At 38.1% G+C, this 24041-nt stretch overlaps 1 protein-coding gene across 4 annotated transcripts in view; it reads left to right on the top strand.

Annotated features, from left to right (window-relative positions):
• The window catches only part of LOC106078537 (protein unc-93 homolog A-like), a 145558-nt gene that overhangs the window by 65598 nt on the left and 55919 nt on the right, over positions 1–24041 (top strand). For all 4 annotated transcript variants that reach the window (XM_056036268.1, XM_056036267.1, XM_056036266.1 and 1 more), the window contains one exon: positions 1314–2118. In XM_056036268.1, coding sequence (XP_055892243.1) covers positions 1314–2118 — 805 coding nt within the window. The remainder of the gene's footprint in view (positions 1–1313; positions 2119–24041) is intronic.

Genomic DNA, 24041 nt, shown 5'->3' with positions numbered 1-24041 from the left:
TCCTTGGGCCTTAGGCCTCTTTTCTTTGCCTCTATTTTGGGCTCTATGTGCCATCTCGCCTCTTTTATGGGCTTTTTTTTATTTTTTTATTTGTAAGTTCTCATAATTCACAAATATTAAATCAAAAACAATTGAAACGTGATCAACCTAAAAATATAATAATAGTAATAGAAATATTATTTAATATCAAAGACATACTACCTAACCATAACCATCCTAACCATTGAACCCACTAAAGACAGAAAAATGATACAGTATCCTCTACTCCAGAACAATTAACACAATATCAGATATCCCTGACCCCCAACACCCTATTTCTGGAAAACTACCTGAGCATTGTACAGGTATATGAAAGTCAAACTAGATAATTCTCTACCCTAAAATCCATAATTTTTCTAAATGTCAATTCTAAGTGATTAGGATCAAACACCTTATTATTATGTAGACATTTGAGCCAGCTAGCCCAAACAAGATTCCTGTATTCGGAAACAATAATCAAGTTAGAGTTTGGCATTATTTTATTTTTTAGTTTTGGCAGCTTTTTTAAAACAATAGACAAGTTAACATTTACATAGTTGCCACAGTTTGCTTCTAATAAGTCCCTTACAGTACTTCTAACTTGAAGGGATAATGGACATTCCAAATACATATGTTTCTCATTATCAGCATTTTCAAGATGGCATAATATACATTCACTGTCATTTGCCCATTTTCTAACCATAGGGGTCATCCCAAAGATAAATCTATAACTTATCTCTCTAGCTTTTGGTGGGATATGTCTACTGTGTAGGTTTATGAATGTGTCCTTGAATTCTGTCACCCCAAGAACTATTAAGATTAAAACTATGCGGTTTAGAACGAAAATAAATGTAAAGAAAATCCAGTTTACAAGATTACTTTTCGTATTAAATTAGGTTAGACTTATATGCATACTAAATAGATTTTTTATCTTTAAAAAAATTAGTAAAAATTTGTTTGTGTGTAAATATATTACTGAGTATAACAGAACTTACTTAACTTAACGATACAAATATAAAAACAAAATTTTTTGAGAAAAAATCTGCAACCGTTTGCATAAATGTGTTTTCCCCACGTGGCCAACGAGCTAGTAATTCTTTTCTCAGCGATGTTTAATTTCTAGGAAAGTCGTTAGAGCAGTATTCGTGATCAGCGTCTATATAAAGGAGCGACTTGAAAATAGCCAGCCAGAGGACAGGTTTAAAAAACACAACTTAATTTCTTTTTTTTTATAAACACAAACTAACAATATAGTAATTAAACAAAATCTGAGTTTTTATGTTTTCTATCTTCAGAAATCTCCAGACGAGCATCCATGCGCCAAATCAACTTGGCAAGATCTCGTTGGTCTGCATGTATGTGTCCTACATCATCGGCTGCCTCTTCACCGCACTCATCCTACGCAAGGTCAAGGCCAAGATGCTCCTCCTTGCTTCCCTCTTCTTCCACATCCTCTACTCCGTCTCCAACGTCATCCCCTCCGCCTACACGCTCCTCCCTTCCTCTTGCCTTGTCGGACTCTCCCAGCCCGCATTTTGGGCGGTTCAGGACATGCTCCTGCTCAACTACGGCCTCAAGTACTCGGCCACCACCCGGATGACGCCGCAGAAGTCGCTCCGGCTGTTTCAGACGGTGACCATCATCACCATCCACTCGGCCCAGATCCTGGGCAACCTCCTCAGCTCCGGGCTCATCTCCGTCTCGCAATTCCACTGCAGCGAAGACTGGGCCATGCTCAACAAGGGGAGCAACTCCTCTTCCGCTTCCTCCGCGCCCGAGAAACAGATACGGAGCGAGAAATGGACCTACACGCTTCCGTTCATCCCCATCCAGGCCCGTCGCTCCTCGGAGCCCTCTCCCCCCGTGAACTTTTACCAAATCCTGACGCTCATCTATCTCTGCATGAGCGTGGTGGCCATGGGGGCGGTGCTCATCTTTTTTGAGAGCCCCGATACGGTGCTCCAGAGGCGTATCTTGTCGTGGAGGGAGAGGTTCAGGGAGATCAAGCACTGTATATCTGACCCGCGCTGGATTCTGGCCTGGTTCTCCGCTGCCTATGTTGGTTTTGCTCAAGGAATCATAATGTGTGACATAACAAAGGTTAGTTCTGACTTTTACTCTTTGTATCTTGTTTTATATATTTTATTCTTCTAGTTCTTTAAGCTCAGTGGGAGTTTACACTGTGCGTCACATTTACAGTTTTACAAAGCTTTTATCAACTCACTCTGTCAGTCTGTCTGTCTGTGGTATAAATTTTGAGCACTTAACTCTTTGTCTCCTAACTGACGATGCCAACGTTGATTCCACCAGAATGTGGTAAATATTTACGGAGAGAAAGAGTTAAAAGCTCCCACTTCCCTCTGATCAAGTTGAAACCTTACACAATTTTACATTGTTATTAAAAAAACATGAATCAGTTAAATAAATAACTAATTTAGTGAATTTAATGTTGATAATGAATTAATTTTGTTTAATATCGAAAAAGGAAATAAATAGCCTATTACATCATTGAGATATGTGGCTGTAGTGAAGTTCTTCTCTTTGAGTAACGTTTTTTTTTTATTACACAGATGCATAAGCTATAAATATACACATATGTGTGCTGTTGTGACACGGTTACTGTGTGTGGTCAACCGTGACATACGGTCAAGTGTTGGGTATCGGAGAGTTAGGGGACTTGCGGGAAGTGACGAGTGTGTAAACAAGAAGAGAGGAAGTCAGCTAGTGAAGTTGGTTATCTGTATATAACGTCTGCCGTGTATATATGTTATGTTGAAATGCTTCACAATTAAAAGGCACTTTCAACGTAAAGGGACTTGTTTCTTCACACGAGTATTATTAAATACTCAAACACATATTGTTTAATTATATATGCACACAAATACATTGGTTAGCGCTAATTTGACATTGTTCTTTGAGTGAAGTTTGAAAAAGGAAAAAAAACGTTTCTAGATTTGTGTGGTCTGTCTGTCCTGTCTGTCCGTTCTTCCATTTGTCACGTTCAGATCTCAATAATTCGAAACTACATTAAAAATCTGATTTCATGATATAGAGCTTGCAAAGCTTTTGATGCATCGGCTACTTTTTATCTTGTGAAAACAAGCCGATTTTTTAACAATAATTATGTAAAGGCTGGAGGTGAAGTATTGTCAGACTAAGCACATGTGAGAATCCCTGCCCCTCCAAAAAAAAAAATAAACTGTTAGTACGTGACTTTTGGAACTTGGTCGTTGGTTTAGAGCTCCAAACAGCTAGTAGAACTAAACTGATAAAATCATATCAGAATCGTCAAAATCTATTAAGCCTACAGAACCAAAATCATCCGCCCACCTTTTCTCATGATTTTACCAGAAACACGTACACTCCATAGGAGCATGATGGTGAAATAAACCTAAAACATCTTCTTACTACAAACAACAACATCCCCCCCCCCATCACAAGAGGGTCATTGAGTCTGGTCATTTTGTCTGGGATAGAAGTGTAGTATCAAAGCAGACGATATATTTTCCCCGGCTAGATCACAGTTTATAAATAAAATCTACAATAACATCAGCAGCAAAAACAGTGACAGCAACAACAGCAGCAGCAGCAACAACAAAAGAACTAACAACCGCAACAACAGCATCCACTAAACAACAACAACAACCGCAAAAAACAACTAAAACAACAATAAAAGCAGCACCAACACCAACAATAGTAATAGTAGCGACAGCAACTACGAAACAAAAACAATAACTACAATAGCAACAACAGAAGCATAAATAAACACAACAACAAATACAACAATAGCATTAATAACAATAGTAACAACAACAATAATTAAGACTTGATACATATATATTTTTTCGAATATATGTATAGCTCCACCGTATATATCCTTGTTGTTGTTGTTTTATATTAATCCTTTAATTGTTTCTTTTCTCTGGCTACCGAACAACTATATGTACTTTAACAATTCCTAGTTTTGTATATTTCCAATTCATCCTACTTGCATTTAAATCAATTATAATTAGACTCTCTAACAGCGACATCTACACAATAACAAACTCCTGTATTTCTCCGACCTTTTTTTTTACCTGTCTGTCTGCTTCGATCAGTTGTAATTCTATTTATTTCCTCGATGTAATTTTTTTTACTCTCGAAGTTCTGCACTCGTCACTTCCTATTATTCGCCTCTTATCCAAGCACAAATATGAAATAAAAATGGTAACAGAACCTAATTAAATTAAATCTAATGCAAAAAAAAAAATTGTTTATATATTTTATGAATTTAAGATAATTTTTATAATCTTTTCATTTATTTTCATATTTGTGTGTGTGTGTGTGTTTTGAAAACAGCAAACTCGTTTTTCCTGAATGAAACACAAACACGCTAATTTAATGTTTGTAAATGTTTGGTTTGTTAAATTAATTGTAAGAAAGAGACATTTTGGGGGGGGGGGGATTTTTCCCGATTAGAAGCTTCAGGGCACGTTCACACTAGCAGATCAAACGTTTATGGTAGAGACTTCGATTAGATTCGTTCTTGGGTTTTCCTAATTGGTGGGTTTATGTTGCGTTCACACTAGTACGACTAACGTTTGCCATTGAGACCAGGATTAGGTTTTTTGGTAGGAAATTCCCAACTATGACGGATATCTAGATGAAGCTTACTTATTGGTGTAGGCCTGACTGGTGGATTAAATATAGGAAAAATTGATCATTGATAAGTTTGTGTGCAATTTAGGTATGCTGTATAGTACTGCAGTGCGGTCTTGCCACCGTATGTCCCTGATGAAGCGCAAGGCATCTTTGGTGAAAGCGCTTAAGTAGTCTTAGTTGCTTTCTGTATAGTGTCCATGTCTCAGATCCATATAGAAGGGTTGAGAGAATCACCGCTTTGCAGACATTGATTTTTGTAGGCAGATGTCTCAGATCCATATAGAAGGGTTGAGAGAATACCGCTTTGTAGACATTGATTTTTGTAGGCAGATGTCTCAGAGCCATATAGAAGGGCTGAGAGAATCACCGCTTTGTAGACATTGATTTTTGTAGGCAGGCGGAGCGGTTTATTCCGCTAAACTCTTGCCTGAAGGCGTCCAAAAGCGCTACTGGCCTTGGCCAAACGTTTATCAACATCCCTTGAAAGTGAGGCGTCATTTGACACTATACTTCATAGATTTGTGAAGTGGTCTACCATGTTACGGGGTTAAGGGGTTAAACGATGTCCTTGCGAACACCGGTATGGACAGTATAGAGGGACTTCTTATGGTCCAACAGTTACTCTGGGCAGGGCACGTGTCCCTTATGGGAGACGAACGTATGCCAAAGGCAGTCTTTTTTTTGTTGAGCTTAAAAGTGGTCGACGTAACAGAGGTGCCCCACGTAAACGCTTTAAAGACCAGCTTAGGCGCCAACTTGCCTTAGCTGACATAGAAGAGAGCACCTGGCTTCATGCGCCCTCAGAACGAGACAGCTGGAGGTCACTCACAAAGGCCGCCGGATACACATTTGAGACCAAAAGAAAATCCGCTGCCGAGGACATACGCAGACGGTCAAAAGAAAATCTAAATCGACCACCGGCAAACAATGGTTATGCTTGCCCTGGATATGGCAAAATATGTAGGTCACACCTGGGGCTAAGTAGACACGGAAAATACTGCATTCCTCATTAATTTTCGGACTCGAAGCCAAACCTTATTTTTAGCACTGCTGAATCAAATTTATAATTAAATTTATATTATTTATTAGACCATCTTGATCTTTCAATTCGACTCCCTCGAGATTTATGTCTATTTCAAAATATTCCTAATTGTCAAGTATTTCTTTTCTTTTTCTTTTCTTTTAGTTACCTTATATCGCCACCATCGTTCTCCACATTGCTTATACTTCTTTGTCTATTTTACTGATTTTTATTTTTATCGAATCTTTAACCCGATTTTAATTATAGAGATGCAAACAAAGAGGAGATAAATGTATTTAAAATTTTATTAAAAAATCAGAAACTATCTCCCAGTTACCCATGTTTCAGCCGGCCCACAAATGAGATAGGACCACAGAGCAGTGGGGATGCTATAAGCATGGAAGCTACGCAATACAAAAGCAGTTTAAACGTATAAACTGTTCCAAGCATTTTATTTTTACAAAGCATATATCAACAATGTCTGTTTGGTGAAAATTTTGAACACGTCATTCTTCCCACTAACCTTTCTCGAATCAAGTTGAAACTTTGCATGAATATTCATTGCTCCTAACAAAACATAAATTAATTCAACAATTAACCAATAAGTAAATTAAATAGTGGTAATTGATACATTTTGTTTGATACCTAAAAGGAGAATAATTCTTACAATAAATTTTACAATGGTAAGAGACATGACATATGTGGGGTTGGTTCCCTTAGACAAGCTCGTTTTATATTTTAAATATTTGATATCTTTTGCTTGTTTAAAACTTTGAAAGATGAGCTATTAATATCAATATGGATAAAACAACACAGCGATTTTGTTTCACTAAAGTTTTAGTTATTAATAAATTTACAACAAGGTTTTATTATTGCAGTGAAGCAGAAATTTCGGAATCTTGTTTGGGCTAGCTGGCTCAAATGTCTACACAATAATAAGGTGTTTGATCCTAATCACTTGGAATTAACATTTAGAAAAATAATGGACATTAGGGTAGAGAATTATCAAGTTTGATTTTCATATACCTGTACAATGCTCATGTAGTTTTTCAGAAATAGGGTGTTGGGGGTCAGGGATATCTGATATTGTGTTGATTGTTCTGGAGTAGAGTATACTTGTATCATTTTTCTGCCTTTAGGGGGTTCATTGGTTAGGTAGTATGTCTTTGATATTAAATAATATTTCTATTACTGTTATTATATCTTTAGGTTAATCACTTTTCAATTGTTTATGATTTAATACTTGTGAATTATGATAACTTACAAATAAAAACATATTATAAAAAAAAAAAAATTAAAAAAAAAAAAAAGCCCACAAAAGAGGCAAGATGGCCCATAAAAGAGGCACATAAAGCCCCAAAAAGAGGCAAAGAAAAGAGGCCTAAGGCCCAAGGATTCCTATGATGATAAAGCTAAAACTGAATAGCGCAAATTCTGAGATTTCCTTTAAAAAAAAAGCATCATTATTAAATGATTTTAGATTAATGTCCTATTGTCAGCGATACAATTTTTTTTTATTTTAAATATTAGATGCAGCAGTTTCGTTCTAAAGCCGCATGCAACCAGGTGCTCTCTTCTATGTCAGTTAAAGCAAGTTGGCCCTTGTGCTGTTCGTAAGACAGCTGGAGGGCACTCACAAACGCCGCGGGATACACATCTGAGATCAAAAGAAAATCCGCTGCCGTGGACGTAGACGGCGAAAGGAAAATCTAAATCGACCACCGGCGGACAAAGGTTAAGCCTGTGCTAAATGTGGCAAAATATGTTGGTCACAGCTGGGCCTGCGTAGCCAAGGGAAATTCCACATTAATCTTCGGACTCGAAGACAAGCCTTATTATTAGATGCAGCAATTACACCTGATATTACTTAATAAAAAACAACATGTATTTAAACATCTAAACGCTGTATTCTAATGTGAACGCAACGCTATCCTCCAATAATAAAAGATGGCGCCATTGATAGCCTCTGGTTGTATCAGAAATGTAATCACGCAATCTGTGTTTAACCTTTCTCATTATTTTTTCCCCTGTCTACAGTTCGTGCTATAAGACTGTCGAGGTGACATGTCACAAAAAAACAGACGTCTGCGTGGTCGTGATTATTTTTTTTTTGGATGTCAGACATCTGGCGTGACAAGAGCTAGTGTCAATGGCACTGCCATGTTGATGGATGACAGATAACGTGCATACATCCGTCTAGAACAGGGGTTCTCAACCTGTGGGTCGCGACCCCCTTGGGGGTCGATTGACCATTTGCCAGGGGTCGCCCAAGACCATCGAAAATATGAATTGTTATTGTCTACTCTTCTATTTCTGTATGTGTGTGTGGGGAGGGGGGTCGCGCAGAGTGGTGGATTGTAAAAAGGGGTCGCCGAGCTTAAAAGGTTGAGAACCGCTGGTCTAGAAAAACAAAGATACATTTACTTGAATTTACTTTGTAACATTTTTTATATAACACGGATTCGTCTATCATCAAAATGAGGTCAATATATTTCATTCACTTACAGACATTAATATATTAGACATAATATAAATAACAGCACCAGGGACCAAGTTTTTAAGAGAAAGTAGTGAATTAAAATGCTACGAAAATAAGGGCATGCGCCGACCGAGGCTCGAACCTGTGACTCTGGATTCGACACCACCGCCTAGCGATAACGCACCAAGCGAAACTAACCTCTAGACCATCGGAATGTCCAATGTCTCAGGGAGGGGCTAGCTGGGGCTTGTGACCTTTGACCACTGGGGTGGTAATTTGCATACAGGCGAAATGACTCTGGATCAGAAGAATGTTTTTTTTTGGACATTCCGATGGTCTAGATGCGGTGGAGTCGAATCCAGAGTCACAGGTTCGAGCCTCGGTCGGGGCATGCCCTTATTTTCGTAGCATTTTAATTCACTACTTTCTCTTAAAAACTTGGTCCCTGGTGCTGTTATTTATTTATGTTTAATATATGTATGTATGTATCACATTTGTTTCAGCCCCTAGCTTCAACTCTGTGTTTACTTACAGACATTACTTTAAAAAAATGAGATGATTACGTCCTACGCAGGGCCGGCCTTAGACCACTGCAACCCATGCGGCCGCAGTGGGCCCCGCTCTTTCATAGGCCCCGCGATAATTCTAGATGTAAATTATTAAATTAAACCATTTGAACTTATCAATTCTCATCTTACGAGTTCTCAAAAAGTTTGCTAATCTGATTTATAGAATATGAAATTCGGTCAAATATCTAATGTTTTCTCAGTAGCTGGACTCTTCTAACAAGAAATCTTTTTTTTTAAAACGTCAGAAGCCTGCTCTGTATAGAGAGCTCATTAGGGTTATTGATGTATACGTTATGAAGTTATCTTGACTCGTTGCCCCGGGACAATATGAAGGCAAGCACATCCTCGACACAGAGACAGCACTCTTAACGTGGCTTGAATAGCGGGACATTAACTCTTAAAAATACTATAAATAGTTGTTTTTTTGGTCAATGACAAGGTCAACAGTAGTATTAAATATATCCTGGGTTGACACCGGAACTTGTTTTTTTTTTCTTCTCATTCGCATATTTTGGATGTTCGATCAGAAAAGATTTTTACATCCTTACTTGAAATCTCGTGGGGGATAGTAGCGGGCAGGGTTCAAACCCTGCGCCATCGAGACGACGGTTCAGTGCACATACTACTCGACCAAGCAGCCACCAGATCAGCTAACACATACACTTAAAAAAGCTCGCGTTTCTGAGCTTTTGGAGGCGCGGTGGCTGAGTGGTAATGCGCTTGGCTTCCGAACCGGTGTCCGGGGTTCGAATCCTGGTGAAGACTGTGATTTTTAATTTCGGGATTTTCGGGCGCCTCTGAGTCCACCCAGCTCTAATGGGTACCTGACATTAGTTGGGGAAGAGTAAAGGCGGTTGGTCTTTGTGCTGGCCACATGACACCCTCGTTTACCGTAGGCCACAGAAACAGATGACCTTTACATCATCTGCCGTATAGACCAGAAGGGGAAACCTTTTTCTGAGCTTTTGAATAATCAGCTCTCAAGCTTGTAGCCTCCTTGATCAGGTCTGGATAACTCGGAATGATAGCTGTGGGTTTGCTTGAATGATCTTCCCTTGAGGGAAGCCCACAAAATATTGACTCCATAACCCGCAGCTAAAATTAGCCTCCTGTCAACACTCCAATCTACCGATTCAGCGCGTGCTTCTCCTTTGAGAATAAGGGTACGCTTATCCCAAGCGTAAACACTCGTTAAAAACAAGGGTTTTAAATGACATATTTTTTCTCTTAAAAGAGTATATAAGATGAAATTTTTGTTCTAGCGTTGTGATTTATCTACTTTATAAATAAATAAGATTTTTTTTCAGTTGATTAATTTTACTTTAAAAAAAAACAAACAGGAGTGTTTACGTTTTAGAAAAGGATGGGGCTTGGGAATAATAATACAATAAGCTTTATAATCCCTCAGGGAAAAGGGAATTTTCGTTAGTAACGTCAAAAAGAGTACAATCATTGCGTGTCTACAGCGAAAGCTAGAAATCTTTACGAAAACAGGTATAATCAAAACTAAACCAAAACTAACAACATTCTTTAAAATTGCAAAGACGGAGCCAATGCTTCATGGGAAAAATTAAATAAAATCGGGAAATCCGTTGGTTTCCTAGCTTCATCTCTATAAAACCTTTCCAAACATATAAATAACAAATTATGCAAATTTTTCTTACTAAGATTACAACTGAGATATTAAGTTTATATTTATGCAAAAATTAATTTTGTTATTGTGCGGCGGAGTGTCATGAATGTACTATAAATAAATAATTGCATTTCATACATTGCATATTATAGTGGTAGCATAATTAACCGAGTAATAAGGACAAATACTTAATTTACAAATCACTGTAAAACGTAGGGATTCGCTAAGCTGTCATCTTTTAATCTTTACCATGTTCTTATCAGGATGTACCCTCTTTCAGCAGACGATAAAACGACTCCATTTGCTTTGCTTGAAATAAAATTGAAGTTCCACCCGATCCAACTTTTTTTTCCCCTGACATTCATGGCCGCCTGAAACTCTTCATTGAAATTTTCTGCTAGGTCGCATCTCTCGACTCGCAGGTTGCAGTATAAAAACTAGGGCGTTAAAAATGACATGATGAAACGGGGCAACATACCGAGGAGGGGGACAGGGGCGTAGCTAGGCATTTTCCATCATTTAGGGGCCTGGAGCTTGACCTCTTTAGGGGCCCAGCATTTTGCGTAATATTTAATATGTAATGTAAAAACACTTATTTGTGGGCCACCCTTAAGTGGGGACCCAGGGGGATTTTCTAACTTTCCCCACTCCTCCCCTCTCCTCCCCCCACACTCTAGCTACGTCATCAGGGCCACTGCAACATATGCGACCGCAGTGGGCTCCGCACTTTCATAGGCCCCCACGCTAATTCTAGGTGTAAATTATAAAATTTACCATTATAACTTATAGCAGGGTTTCCGCGGACGCCTGATTTTCCATGAGCTCATGGAAATCTGAAAACATAAAAATCTCCAGAAAACATAAAAATCTCCTAAAAATAAAAAAATCTTCTGTAAAATAGACATTAAATTCAAGAAGATAGATTGAATGATTTGGTAATTCTTGTTTTTAAGCGTGATCTATGTAGGAAACAGAATTTTGATGGATATAGTGTATGACTTCGCTACACGCAAGGCTCGTCAAGTTAATTTGATCGTGATATTGTACTTAGTTAAGAATGAATAAAATGTAAAGACGAATTTACTTTCTGATACAAAATCTTAATTTTCACTTATTATCCTTATCCCTACACAGGCACTGGCGGATCCAGGGGGGGGGGGGGGCGGTAGGGGCGATCGCCCCCCCCACTCGGCCGAACCCCCCCCCCCCCCGAAGGGGGGGGGCGGACGAATTTTAGTATAGAATTCACACAATTTGTATACGAATTCATTACTTATGTTAATAATATATACTAATTATTTATATTTCAACCTATTTTTAGATTATTTCGCCCCCCCCTCTAGTATGTTGGCCGATTTGGTGGGGTCGGGAGGGGGCGATGGTATCAATCCAGCCCCCCCCTAAACTTTCGAGTGGGGGGGGTGGTCCAATTTCTTTGTAGAAATCACAGCTTGCTAACAGAATCAATTACATATCTATGTGATTAAAACTTGTTATTGATATTTTAACCGATCTTTGTATTATGTCGTTCCCTGTTTGCCAATTTATCTCTACTGCCCTTCCCACCTAAACCTTTTGCGGGGGGGGGGCGGTCCTACTTTAATGGAGAAATCATAGTTTGTGAACAACATTAGTTGAATTAATATATAGATTTATATTATGTCGCTCGCCTTCTTGTATCTTGGCCGTTTCGGTGAGGTTGGGGGAGGGGGAAATTGCATGTACTGCCCTCCCCACTCTAGCCCTCTGAGTGGGGGGGGGCGGTCCTATTTTTGTGGAGAAACATAGTTTGTGAACAAAATTAGTTGAATATCTATATAATATAAACTACATATTGATATTTCAACTCATTGTATATTATGTCGTACCACACTCTAATCTCAAATTTTATCATTAGTAAAATTTAAATGAAAAAGGGTTGTACCAGGTGGTAGGGGCGATACATGCAATCGCATTTCCCCCATCGGACAAATCAATACTTTTTCTTTTTGTATTACAGTTAGGAAATTACAAAACAAAAACATCTGTCACTAATATAATTTATATATACTATAAATTAAATTCTTACATCGAGTCGCCACACCCCTATTCTTTAATGCCAAATGCAATCTTTAGCAGAAATTATTAAAGGAGCGAGGATTAATCGTTTTCCCTCTACCGCCCCTCCCATTTCCAGACAGAGTTTATGTAATTTCACATGAATTTATCATAACTATTTTAAGAAAGACTTTGCATTAAAAAAATTAGAATTCAAACGAAATTTTTCAGTATAAGAGTCACGATTGAGATGAATTCTAAACCCAAATCATTTTTTCAGAGTCGCCTTTTTCTAACCTTTACTCAATCTGATATTTTTCTAGTTAAATAAATTTGGGACTATAACTCACAATTTATACTTTGATTTTATTGAATATTATTTATCGAATAATTTTTTTTCGGCGGAGATCCTCAAAGCCAAAATCTAAATATGTGGGGTATCTTATCTTTTCAAGGAACAAATCGGATTTTTTGCAATGTATTAAGGGCCTATAAATTCATATTAGAATATTATAAGTACAACATTATTCAAAAGGTCCTTTTTTAATAGTATGAATAATGAGTTTTAGGTCAGGAGAACGCTTTTGGCGGCGGGGCTTTGCCCCGAACTCCATTGGTGAATAATGAGTTGTAGATGTCAGGAGAATGCGTTACTGCAATGAATAATGCAAGAAAATACTTTTGGCGTCGGGGCTTCGCCACAAACTCCATTGATAAATAATGAGTTGTAGATGTCAGGAGAATGCGTTTCTACAGTGAAGAATGCAAGAAAACGCTTTTGGCGGCGAAGCCCCGAACTCCACTGATGGATAATGAGCTGTAAATGTCAGGAGAATACTTTTCTGCAGTGAAAAAAGCAAGAAAACGCTTTTGTCGTCGGGGCTTCGCCCCGAACTCCATTGATAAATAATGAGTTGTAGATGTCAGGAGAATGCGTTACTGCAATGAATAATGCAAGAAAACACTTTTGGCGTCGGGGCTTCGCCCCGAACTCCATTGATAAATAATGAGTTGTAGATGTCAGGAGAATGCGTTTCTACAGTGAAGAATGCAAGAAAACGCTTTTGCCGGCGGGGCTTCGCTCCGAACTCCATTGATAAATAATGAGTTGTATATGTCAGGAGAATGCGTTTCTACAGTGAAGAATGCAAGAAAACGCTTTTGCCGGCGGGGCTTCGCTCCGAACTCCATTGATAAATAATGAGTTGTATATGTCAGGAGAATGCGTTTCTACAGTGAAGAATGCAAGAAAACGCTTTTGGCGGCGGGGCTTCGCCCCGAACTCCATTGATAAATATAGAGCTGTAAATGTCAGGAGAATACTTTTCTGCAGTGAAAAAAAGCAAGAAAACGCTTTTGTCGTCGGGGCTTCGCCCCGAACTCCACTTGAAAACCTTATAGCGATGCCCCAGTTGTTTTGTTATTCACCAAAGGTTGAGAAATGCTGCTTTTTAAAAATTCTCATATATATATATATATATATATATATATATATATATATATATATATATATATATATGCACGTTTATGCATAGGGTTAGGGTTTACTGGGCATTAGGGTTAGGGTTTGGAAAAAAATCGCCCCCCCCACTCAAAAGTTCTGGATCCGCCAGTGTACACAGGCTAGGCCCCGCGCAATCCGTTTCACATAGGGCCCCGCAATCGTTAAGGCCGGCCCTATACCAATGAGGGGGGAGAAAACTAGGTGAAGAAAAATGGGGGCGCTTCACGCACAAAAGAAGGATGGATGAGATCTTTGTCTTTGCGCCTCTTCTTGTGGCGGCCATTACGTCATAGCATGAAGTAAGATAGGAGGCCCGGTGGCTGAGCAGTAAAGCGTTGGGCTTCCGAGCGGGGGTTCCGGGTATGAATCCCGGTGAAGACTGCGATTTTTAATTTTGGGATCTTGGGTGCGTCCACCCAGCTGTATTATGACAATTGTTGAGAAAAAGTAAAGGCGTTGGTTGTTGTGCTGGCTACATGACACCCATTTTAACCGTAGGCCACAGAAACGGATGACCTTTACATCATCTGCCCTATAGACTACAAGGTCTGAAAGGGGAACTTTCCTTTTTTTAATGACGCAAGATGAGGCGCATTTTAGCGCTCTATAGGTTTCACTGTTGATGTCCTATTATGGAATGCAATTATTGAATTTAAATGGAAACTTTGAGGGCTTTAACAATTTTTTTTTCGCAGTGGGCCCCGCGCTTTCATAGGCCCCGCGCTAATTCTATGTGTAATTATTAAATTGCAAAATATATACGAAAAATTCCTGGAAATGTCCTGCATTTATTAAAATCTCCTGAAAACTCATAAAAATCTCCTGAAAAATTGACAAAATTGTCATTTGTGGATGTCATTTATTACGGAAAACGCCTTGGTATGTGCGATAAAAAAAAGGCATTGTCAGCTTTCATGTGATAAAATGTAATAATCGGACGAGTTTTCAGCGAAAGTTCCAATACCTTATTTACTTTTATAGTCACTGACATACAAATATAGGTTGCAAGTTTCGTAAAGTTAAGTTAAATTGATCGCAATTTTGTACATAGTAAAGAATGAATAAAATGCAAAGTCGAATTATTTTCTAATACAAAATCTTAATTTTCACTTATTATCATTATCTCCACCCAGACTAGGCCCCGTGCAATCAGTTTCGCATAGGGCCCCGCAATTGTTAGGACCGGCCCTGACTACAGGTCATTATAGAATATTTTTTTTTAATTTTAAATTTTTGACTAAATCAGTTGGACTATCATTTTGTTTGACAGGCGACACAGTGCATCAGTTTGTAGAACTAGAGTGCAGTATCTAGGTACACGCAATTTTTTTTTCTAATTTATAGGTCAGTCGAATGATGCGTTGCGACTGGTTAGATCTAGATCCAGTCTGTTGAGAGGAGTTACGTAGATAAAAGCTAAAAAACGAAATGTCATGAAATTCTATTATTTTCTTTCATAGAAATTTGATGTCTATTCTATTAAATATAAATGTTTCTAAATATCTAAATAAAAATAATATATTGTTTTCTATTACAAGTTTATATGCAGAAATTTTGTCAATATCTCAAATTAAAAAACAAACAAATCATCCTTCATCCAGCCCACATTACGAAAGATGAGTCACGTGACTTGATCGCTAGGTTCAAGTAGCGTTCTTGAAAGCCTCCAGACATTTCTGAAACAACATTCATTTGCGTCAAAAACACGAAAGTAGAGTGACTTAACCAGGGGCGTGGGTTTAAGGGAGAAAGTGATGGAGGCAGCTAATAGATAGGTTGTAAAGAGATAATAAAGGTGCCAACGAGGAATATCCTACTACGCCCATGACGGATCACTAGTTGTTAAAGAAAACAGTCATCTTTTTAACTTTGTTCACGACTAAATTAATTGCCAACTTTTTTAGATGTAAAAACTAAATACTATTGGAGAAAATAAACACAAATAAAAAGCAAAGCTTATCTAAGGGGAAGAACTCCATATTTACAGCTAAACTATAGAAAATAGGAGTTATTTCCCCTTTTCGATAAAAAATCATTAATTACCAATAATTCATTGACTAATTAGATAATTTTAAAATTGATTTAAGTTTTGTTAAGTACAATAAATAATTCTTCAAAGTTTCAACTTGATCCGAGAATGGTTGTGGGAGAAATAATGTGTACAATTATTGAAGAGCACAAAACCCGACATATTTAGCCATGTCTGTGAATACTAAATGATTAATTTCCCTTCTAGGTATCAAATAAAAAAAAAATTATAACCAGTAAATTCAATTGATTCATGAATCTATATATTGTTCGTAAATCGTGGTTCGCTGACGACCACTTTTGTCATCCAGGTGTCTTGAGTGCTGTGCACTGGGGTTTTGTGCCTTCTCATGTGGCTGGTGAGACCTATGTGAGCCCGGAATGTTCAGCTGCACACTGGGCAGTTTATTCCAGCTAAAATTGATTCATGTAATATCTACTGTAATGAATAATTGTGCGGGTTAATTTTTTTACCAGACAAACGGAAAGACTGACAGAGTTGATACAGGCTTTGTAAATATGAGATATAAGATAATAAGACATACTTGATAATATCAGAAATGAAATACCAGAACATATAACATGAAGTAAAGGATAATATAAGATACGTATATAAGAGATAGAGTAGGAGATAGATACTTAGGACAAAAACTGTATTGTATTTTTTACAGCCTCATGAAATAGCTGGGGGGGGGAGGCGTGGGGAGAATTTGAAAATCCCACATTGCACTCAATTGTGGGGTCTCTCAAATGAGTGTTATTACATTAAATATTAAATATTAATAAAAATGCAGGTGCCCCAAATAGAGGTCAATCCCCACCCCACTCCCGGGCCCTCAAACGAAGGAAAATTCATAGCTACGCCCCTGAAATAGCCGATGTGTAAATTTTCCTCTGTCTATTATTTATATATTAACAATAAATACCATTATCTACTGACGGACGATTCAGAAATGACAACTGCTGTATTTATGTGAATGTTTCTGTTGTGTTGTCTTTAAATGAGAAAAAGAGTCCTTGTAATCAAAACAAATTTCCATAAGGATCAAATAAAGCAGTTTTAGTCTTAGTCTTAATCATTCATGGGTGTCTATATTTATAAAATTGCTAATTATTTTTTAGTATCAATTTCACTAATTATCCTCTCAAGTCATCACCTGTCGTCTGCTAAGCTTTCTTACACGCTTCTCTGCCCCTGTCTCCTTCCTTCTTTAGGTAGGCGTCAAATTGAGAACAACTAGGATCCGACCTCGCTGGACACGAAACAATATTTTTTCATTTATGACTAATTTAGCGAAACAAATCTGATAAGAAGAGCGCAGACGTGGGAAAGCCACAAATCTATAAATAAATGAGTGGACGTCTGCGTCTGCCTGAGGCAGACTACCCGGATGTAACCGAACTTAATCTCTTGCGTGCAGAGTGCCATATCTCATCAATTGAAAACATTTTTTTTTATTCCGATTTTTTCATATCCCAAGCAATTATGATGAATAAAATAATAAACGAAACAAAATGGCTAAAAGGAGAAGTTTCTTTTTTTTTTTTTGTTATTATTATTTTGTTTTTTTTTTAATTTAAAAATTGTCGGAATTATGCTAAAAAAAAAACGATGCAAGTGAAGTTTGAAGTTTTAGAGAGAGAGGGAGAAAGGGGGGGGGGGTCTACAAATTGCTCTTATTAACAAAACGAGGCTAATAATTAGAATAATGAGTTTTATATTTTACACTAAGCTCTTGGAACTGAAAGAACAGGTAAAAGAAAAGAAAAAAAAGGGTACAAGCCTTAAGCCGATCAAATCAAGCATACCAATTATGCCACATTATTGGATGACCTGGCAACACCACAGAAACAGGGGCGTAGCTAGGAATTTTCCATCATTTGGGGGCTCGGTGTGGGGTGGGGGAAGCTCTACCTCTTTGGGGGCCCCTGCATTTAGCAAAATATTTAATGTTTAATTTAAAAAAAACACTCGATTAGGGGCCCTCCTAAAGTAGAGGCCCGTGGGGGGGATTTTCAAATTCTCCCCCCCCCCCTCCTTCCCACACCCTAGCTACGCCACTGCGCAGAAACAAGTTTATACCAAAAAATATGTATCGTCTGCTCCCTGGAGTGTTTCCGTTTTAGAAAAGGATGGGGCTTGGGAATAATAATATAATAAGCTTTATAATCCCTCAGGGAAAAGGGAATTTTCGTTAGTAACGTCAAAAAGAGTACAATCATTGCGTGTCTACAGCGAAAGCTAGAAATCTTTACGAAAACAAGTATAATCAAAACTAAACCAAAACTAACAACATTCTTTAAAATTGCAAAGACGGAGCCAATGCTTCATGGGAAAAATAGAATAAAATCGGGAAATCCATTGGTTTCCTATCTTCATCTCTATAAAACCTTTCCAAACATATAAATAACAAATTATGCAAATTTTTCTTTCTAGGATTATAACTGAGATATTAAGTTTATATTTATGCAAAAATTAATTATGTTATTGTGTGGCACAGCGTCACGTATGTACTATAAACAAATAATTGCATATTGTAGTGTTCTGGGGCTTCCATGTTCAGAAGTCCCACCTTTGTTACACTATATGTAATTTTGCAAAAGATTACTTCGACCCATAAAGACTACGCCATTGATACGCAGATGTCATAAATACATCTTTATTCGTTAAACATCGCCTCTGAACATAACATATTTATTTCGTCTCCTTAAACTCCTACTTTTGGATTTCTCGCGAAGGAACTCTCAAAGCTTCGTGTAAACACTTCCCACAATGCCTATGTCAAGAAACTCTCTAATCTTTACGTAAACCCTCGCGTCTGCTGGGGGCTCACATTGACAATGTCCAATCTCCCTAAAATGTCCCATTACGACTTACCCCCTCTTACCCTAACCCTAACCCCCCCCCCCCGCTTATACACACCCCTCCCCGCCCCCACGCCTAGCTTGTTAACAGTGGTCAGAATGAATTAGTTAGCGAAGACAGAAGCCATCTCCCTGGAGATATTTCATGCAATTAGTGTCAGTAAGTGTTTTCAACCAACGAAGAGCAAGTAGATGACTTGAGCTGGGCTAGAAGATATGTAAACAGAAATGTATAGATCTTTAGAAGACAAAAGTTAAAATAAAGACAGCTAGACAATAGAGGAAGCCTTGTGATACACGCCAACTCATACCCGGGCTTTGCAAGTCAGTTGTACTCACACATTACATTAATTAAATAAAGACAATAAAGGGAGTTTGTGATGCATGCAAACTCATGGGCGGGCCATGCGAATCAGTTGCACTCACACATCACATTTATACATAAATTTATACCCCAATCACATTCACAATAGCGACCTCGAAAAACAAAGCATTATTAAAAGAATATTTTTTTTAATAAAGATTCTTTCTAACTTCTTCAAAGAATGTTCTAGGTTTCTTCTTAAATTATATTCAAAATAATTTATATTTTTAGTTCTTATACGTGAAATGTTGAAGCTAAACTTACATTTTCCGAAACAATTCATAAATGTAGACTGTTTTTAATCTTGTTTAATAGGTACGTTAAGTCTAGTGTATTGATCTGAGGAGGTTGGAGCCCTAGTGTATTGATCTGAGGAGGTTGGAGCCCAGTGTATCGATCTGAGGAGGTTGGAGCCCTAGTGTATTGATCTGAGGAGGTTGGAGCCCTAGTGTATTGATCTGAGGAGGTTGGAGCCCAGTGTATTGATCTGAGGAGGTTGGAGCCCTAGTGTATTGATCTGAGGAGGTTGGAGCCCTAGTGTATTGATCTGATGAGGTTGGAGCCCTCGAAGAAATCGTACAATTTTTTTTAAAATAAATTGCTTTTAAAAGCGATCACAAAAAGGAGATTTTTATTTTTATAAGACCTCGGGCAATTTAAAGTGACCGCCACTTTATTAACTATGAAAGAAACTTTTCTTCTAAGTTATTCTTTTAGTATTACTATTCTCCTTCAAACCATGAATCGGCCCACAAGAGGTCAAGTAATGTCGTTGGAAATCAAGTATTGGTCTGCGAAGCGTCTATTATTGGTATATTAGGGATCAAGTACAGACCGACGGTGCGGTGGCTGAGCAGTAAAGCGCTTGGCTTCCGAACTGGGGGTCCCGGGTTCGAATCCTGGTGAATACTAGGATTTTTAATTTTGGGCTCTTTGGGCGCCTCTGAGTCCACCCAGCTCTAATGGGTACCTGACATTAGTTGGGGAAAAGTAAAGGCGGTTGGTCGTTGTTCTGGCCACATGACACCCTCGTTAATCGAAGCCCACAGAATCAGATTTCTGCCCTATAAACCACAAGGTCTGAAATGGAAACTTTATTTTTTTTTTACAGTCCTACGTTAACCATTGGCCAAAGAAACAGATGACCTTATATATCATATTAAAGAGGTCTGGGGCCTCCACGAAATCCAGCCCAGAGCCTCCATTTACTGAAATCCTACCCTGGTTACACTATATATAAATTAGCCAAAATATCACTTCGTCCCATTCGGACTACGCCATTGATACGCATCCGAGGTCTTATAAAAAATGAAAGACACTTCTAATGGTGATCGCTTTTTAAATGCAATTTATAAAAAAAAAAAAAACAACGTCTGTACGACTTTTCTTCAATGGCTCCAGCCTCCTCGGGTCTATACACTAGACTTAACCTCCAAAACATGTTCTTAAACAAGAAATAAGAGCATCTGTCTTATACACCACAAAAGGTCTTTACAGACCTACGAGATTTTGTTTGGTTGTTTGAAATGTTTCGGATGTTCCGTAAGATTGAAAACTATCACAACCAAATTAAACCTCAAGCAAGATGGCGGCAAGTTCGAACCTAAGACTATCGAACGACAGACCAAACCGCACACGACAGAATCAGGTGTTAAATTTAAATGTCATTTCATTTCAGCTTCAAATCTGGTTGCGTGTGTGTGTGTTTGTGTTTGACTCTTCATTGTTACTTTTATAGTAGTAGATCTAGACTAACAATAATAAATCTGTGCGATTAGAAATATTTTTTTACCAGTTGTTTTTGTTTAGCGCGATTTCCTGCAATTAGCTTTCTCAATACGCTATGATCGTATCAGTTGGTAAAATGGGAGGGGGGAGGTGTGAAAAGAAGGAGGTATCTCTGTGAATGTTACCGTGATTGCTTTTTAAAATGAATTTCATAAAAAAAAAAACTGTACGATTTGAATTTGAACTTGATGGCTCAAGCCTACTCAAGCCAATGCACTAACCACTGTGCCAGATATTAATTTAAATTTATTTCTTTTTTTTTTTTACTTTTAAAAAAATATAACGGTCAAATTAGAGTTTTCCCCGTGTGGCTAATTAGCGAGAAATTCTTTTCTCAGCGATACACATCCACTGTTAAATTTCTTGGAAAATTGTTATAGCCGGTTTTTGAGATATGTGCCCAGGACTCATCCACCCAGGTTTTGTGTCCACCCAGGTTTTGTGTCCACCCAGGTTTTGTGTCCACCCAGGTTTTGTGTCCACCCAGGTTTTGTGTCCACTCAGGTTTTGTGTCCACCCAGGTTTTTGTGTCCACCCAGGTTTTGTGTCCACCGAGGTTTTGTGTCCACTCAGGTTTTGTGTCCACTCAGGTTTTGTGTCCACCCAGGTTTTGTGTCCACTCAGGTTTTGTGTCCACCCAGGTTTTGTATCCACCCAGGTTTTGTGTCCACCCAGGTTTTGTGTCCACCCAGGTTTTGTGTCCACTCAGGTTTTGTGTCCACCCAGGTTTTTGTGTCCACCCAGGTTTTGTGTCCACCCAGGTTTTGTGTCCACTCAGGTTTTGTATCCACCCAGGTTTTGTGTCCACTCAGGTTTTGTGTCCACCCAGGTTTTTGTGTCCACCCAGGTTTTGTGTCCACCCAGGTTTTGTGTCCACTCAGGTTTTGTGTCCACCCAGGTTTTTGTGTCCACCCAGGTTTTGTGTCCACCCAGGTTTTGTGTCCACTCAGGTTTTGTGTCCACCCAGGTTTTTGTGTCCACCCAGGTTTTGTGTCCACCCAGGTTTTGTGTCCACTCAGGTTTTGTATCCACCCAGGTTTTGTGTCCACTCAGGTTTTGTGTCCACCCAGGTTTTGTGTCCACCCAGGTTTTGTGTCCACCCAGGTTCAGCCATGAAGTTCTGGCTTGAATTATTGTAAAAATGTTCGGAGTTGAAATTTTTATTAAACAAAAAAAAAACAAAACAAAAACTGTGTAATTGCTTAAAAGGATTTTTTGTCCACGAACGTCTGTCGAATTGTGAATTTCCTGATAGGGTATCGAACATTCTCTAGAGACACAGAGAAGACAAGACTTCTTCCAAAAAATATTACACTGAAGAGATTTAATTTGAAACTTTGTCTTTTTACACATACACAAACACAAACACACACACACACAAAGAGATTCCTATCTTTAAAATATGCGTTTCTAATGTTTGATTTGTTGACTCGGTATCAGTTTTACTTAAAATAATATGGAAAGATAAGGGCTTAGCCCTCGGCACCAAACTCAGACTGATGCGCTCTCTGATCATGGCCACATTCTTATATGCTTGCGAGTCGTGGACGTTGAATGCAGAGCTTGAGAGGAGGATCCTAGCAATGGAATTGAGATGCTACAGAAGGATCCTAGGCATCACATTCAAAGACCGCATCACAAATCAAGAAATCAGAGACAGGGTTACTGTAGCGATCGGAGCCCATGACGACCTGCTAACTATTGTGAAAAGACGAAAGCTTAAAACCTTTGGCCACATTACAAGATCTACGGGGCTCCTTCAGACCTTCCTTCAGGGAACAGTGCCTGGGAAAAAAAAGAAGAAGAGGCAGACAGAAAAAGCGATGGGAGGACAACATTAAAGAATGGACAGGCCTGCCATTGAGAGAGGTTCTAAAAAAGGCAAAAAAAAAAAGGGAGGAATGGAGAAAGACGGTCAACAAATCTTGCCTGGTGCCCCAACGGTCCAACAGACTAAGGGATAAGTAAAGGTAAAGGTATCAGTTTTACAAAATAATTTTTTTTTTACGATATCACATATTTCTAATCAAGTTCTAACTTATCCGTTTATATTAAAAAGAACAAGGTTACTAAGACAGTTTGTGTGAAAACACAAAACTCAAAATCGGCCCCCGAAGTGGCCTGGTTTTTTTATATTTTCCGAAAAAAAAATCAGAATAAAATTCTATAGAAGGCAAATGACAAAGAAGAATGGAGACAGAAGGTTGACAGATCTTGTTTGGTGCCCCAACGGTCCAGCAGACCAAGGAATAAATTAAAATGAATCTTACGTTAGTTGTGAATCCGGCCTAACTTATAATATTTATCTAATTATCTAATTGTTTTGTAAAGTCTCAAGAAAAAAAAAAATTCCAAAAAATAAAAAATAAAAAAATTCTTTAGTTAAGTGTTTCATTTCATTGTGGAGACGTTGCAGTCAGTTCACGCGATAATATGAAAAACTACTTATTAATTGTTGTTTTAAATTATGTTCCACTTATATGCATACTAAATAGATTTTTCTCTTTAAAAAAAAAAAATAAAGCTTGTCAATGTAGTAGTTAGTTTGACAGAACTTACTTTGCCTTGCAATACAATTGTAAAAAAAAAATAAATTCTAAATCCGTTAGTATAGATGTGTTAAAAATTAGGTAGATAGTTACCTCCCTAAAAAATAGACTCCCATGTTTGTTACTATTAATTGGGAATATTTGTAAAAAATGGTGTATTTTTATGAAAACACTGCTTGCATAAGTGTTCCTGCTACGTGTGTGGTTGGGAGGGGGGGGGGCATTTGGTGTCTTCTGACTATTGATCTCAAATTATGCCCGACATTGGAGAACCAGAGATATTTAAACATAAAAGTCAATCACAGTTATCTGCTCTTTGTTTACATTATTTATTTATTTTACACAATAAGAGAAATGAAGAAGACAAAGCGATCAGGAGAAATGTGGAAAAACGTGTGTGTGTGTGTGTGGGGGGGGGGGGGTCTAAAAAAAAAGTAAGAAGTTGAAAAGAGGAACATTGGGAAATATTAGGAAATAAATACACGAAACAATGTCTAGGACGATGTATTGAAAGATCTCTGTTGGCATTTGAATAATAAAAATAG

This window comes from Biomphalaria glabrata, chromosome 7, assembly GCF_947242115.1.
Source record: "Biomphalaria glabrata chromosome 7, xgBioGlab47.1, whole genome shotgun sequence".
Taxonomy (NCBI): domain Eukaryota; kingdom Metazoa; phylum Mollusca; class Gastropoda; family Planorbidae; genus Biomphalaria; species Biomphalaria glabrata.
This window is presented reverse-complemented; position numbering and strand designations above follow the sequence as displayed.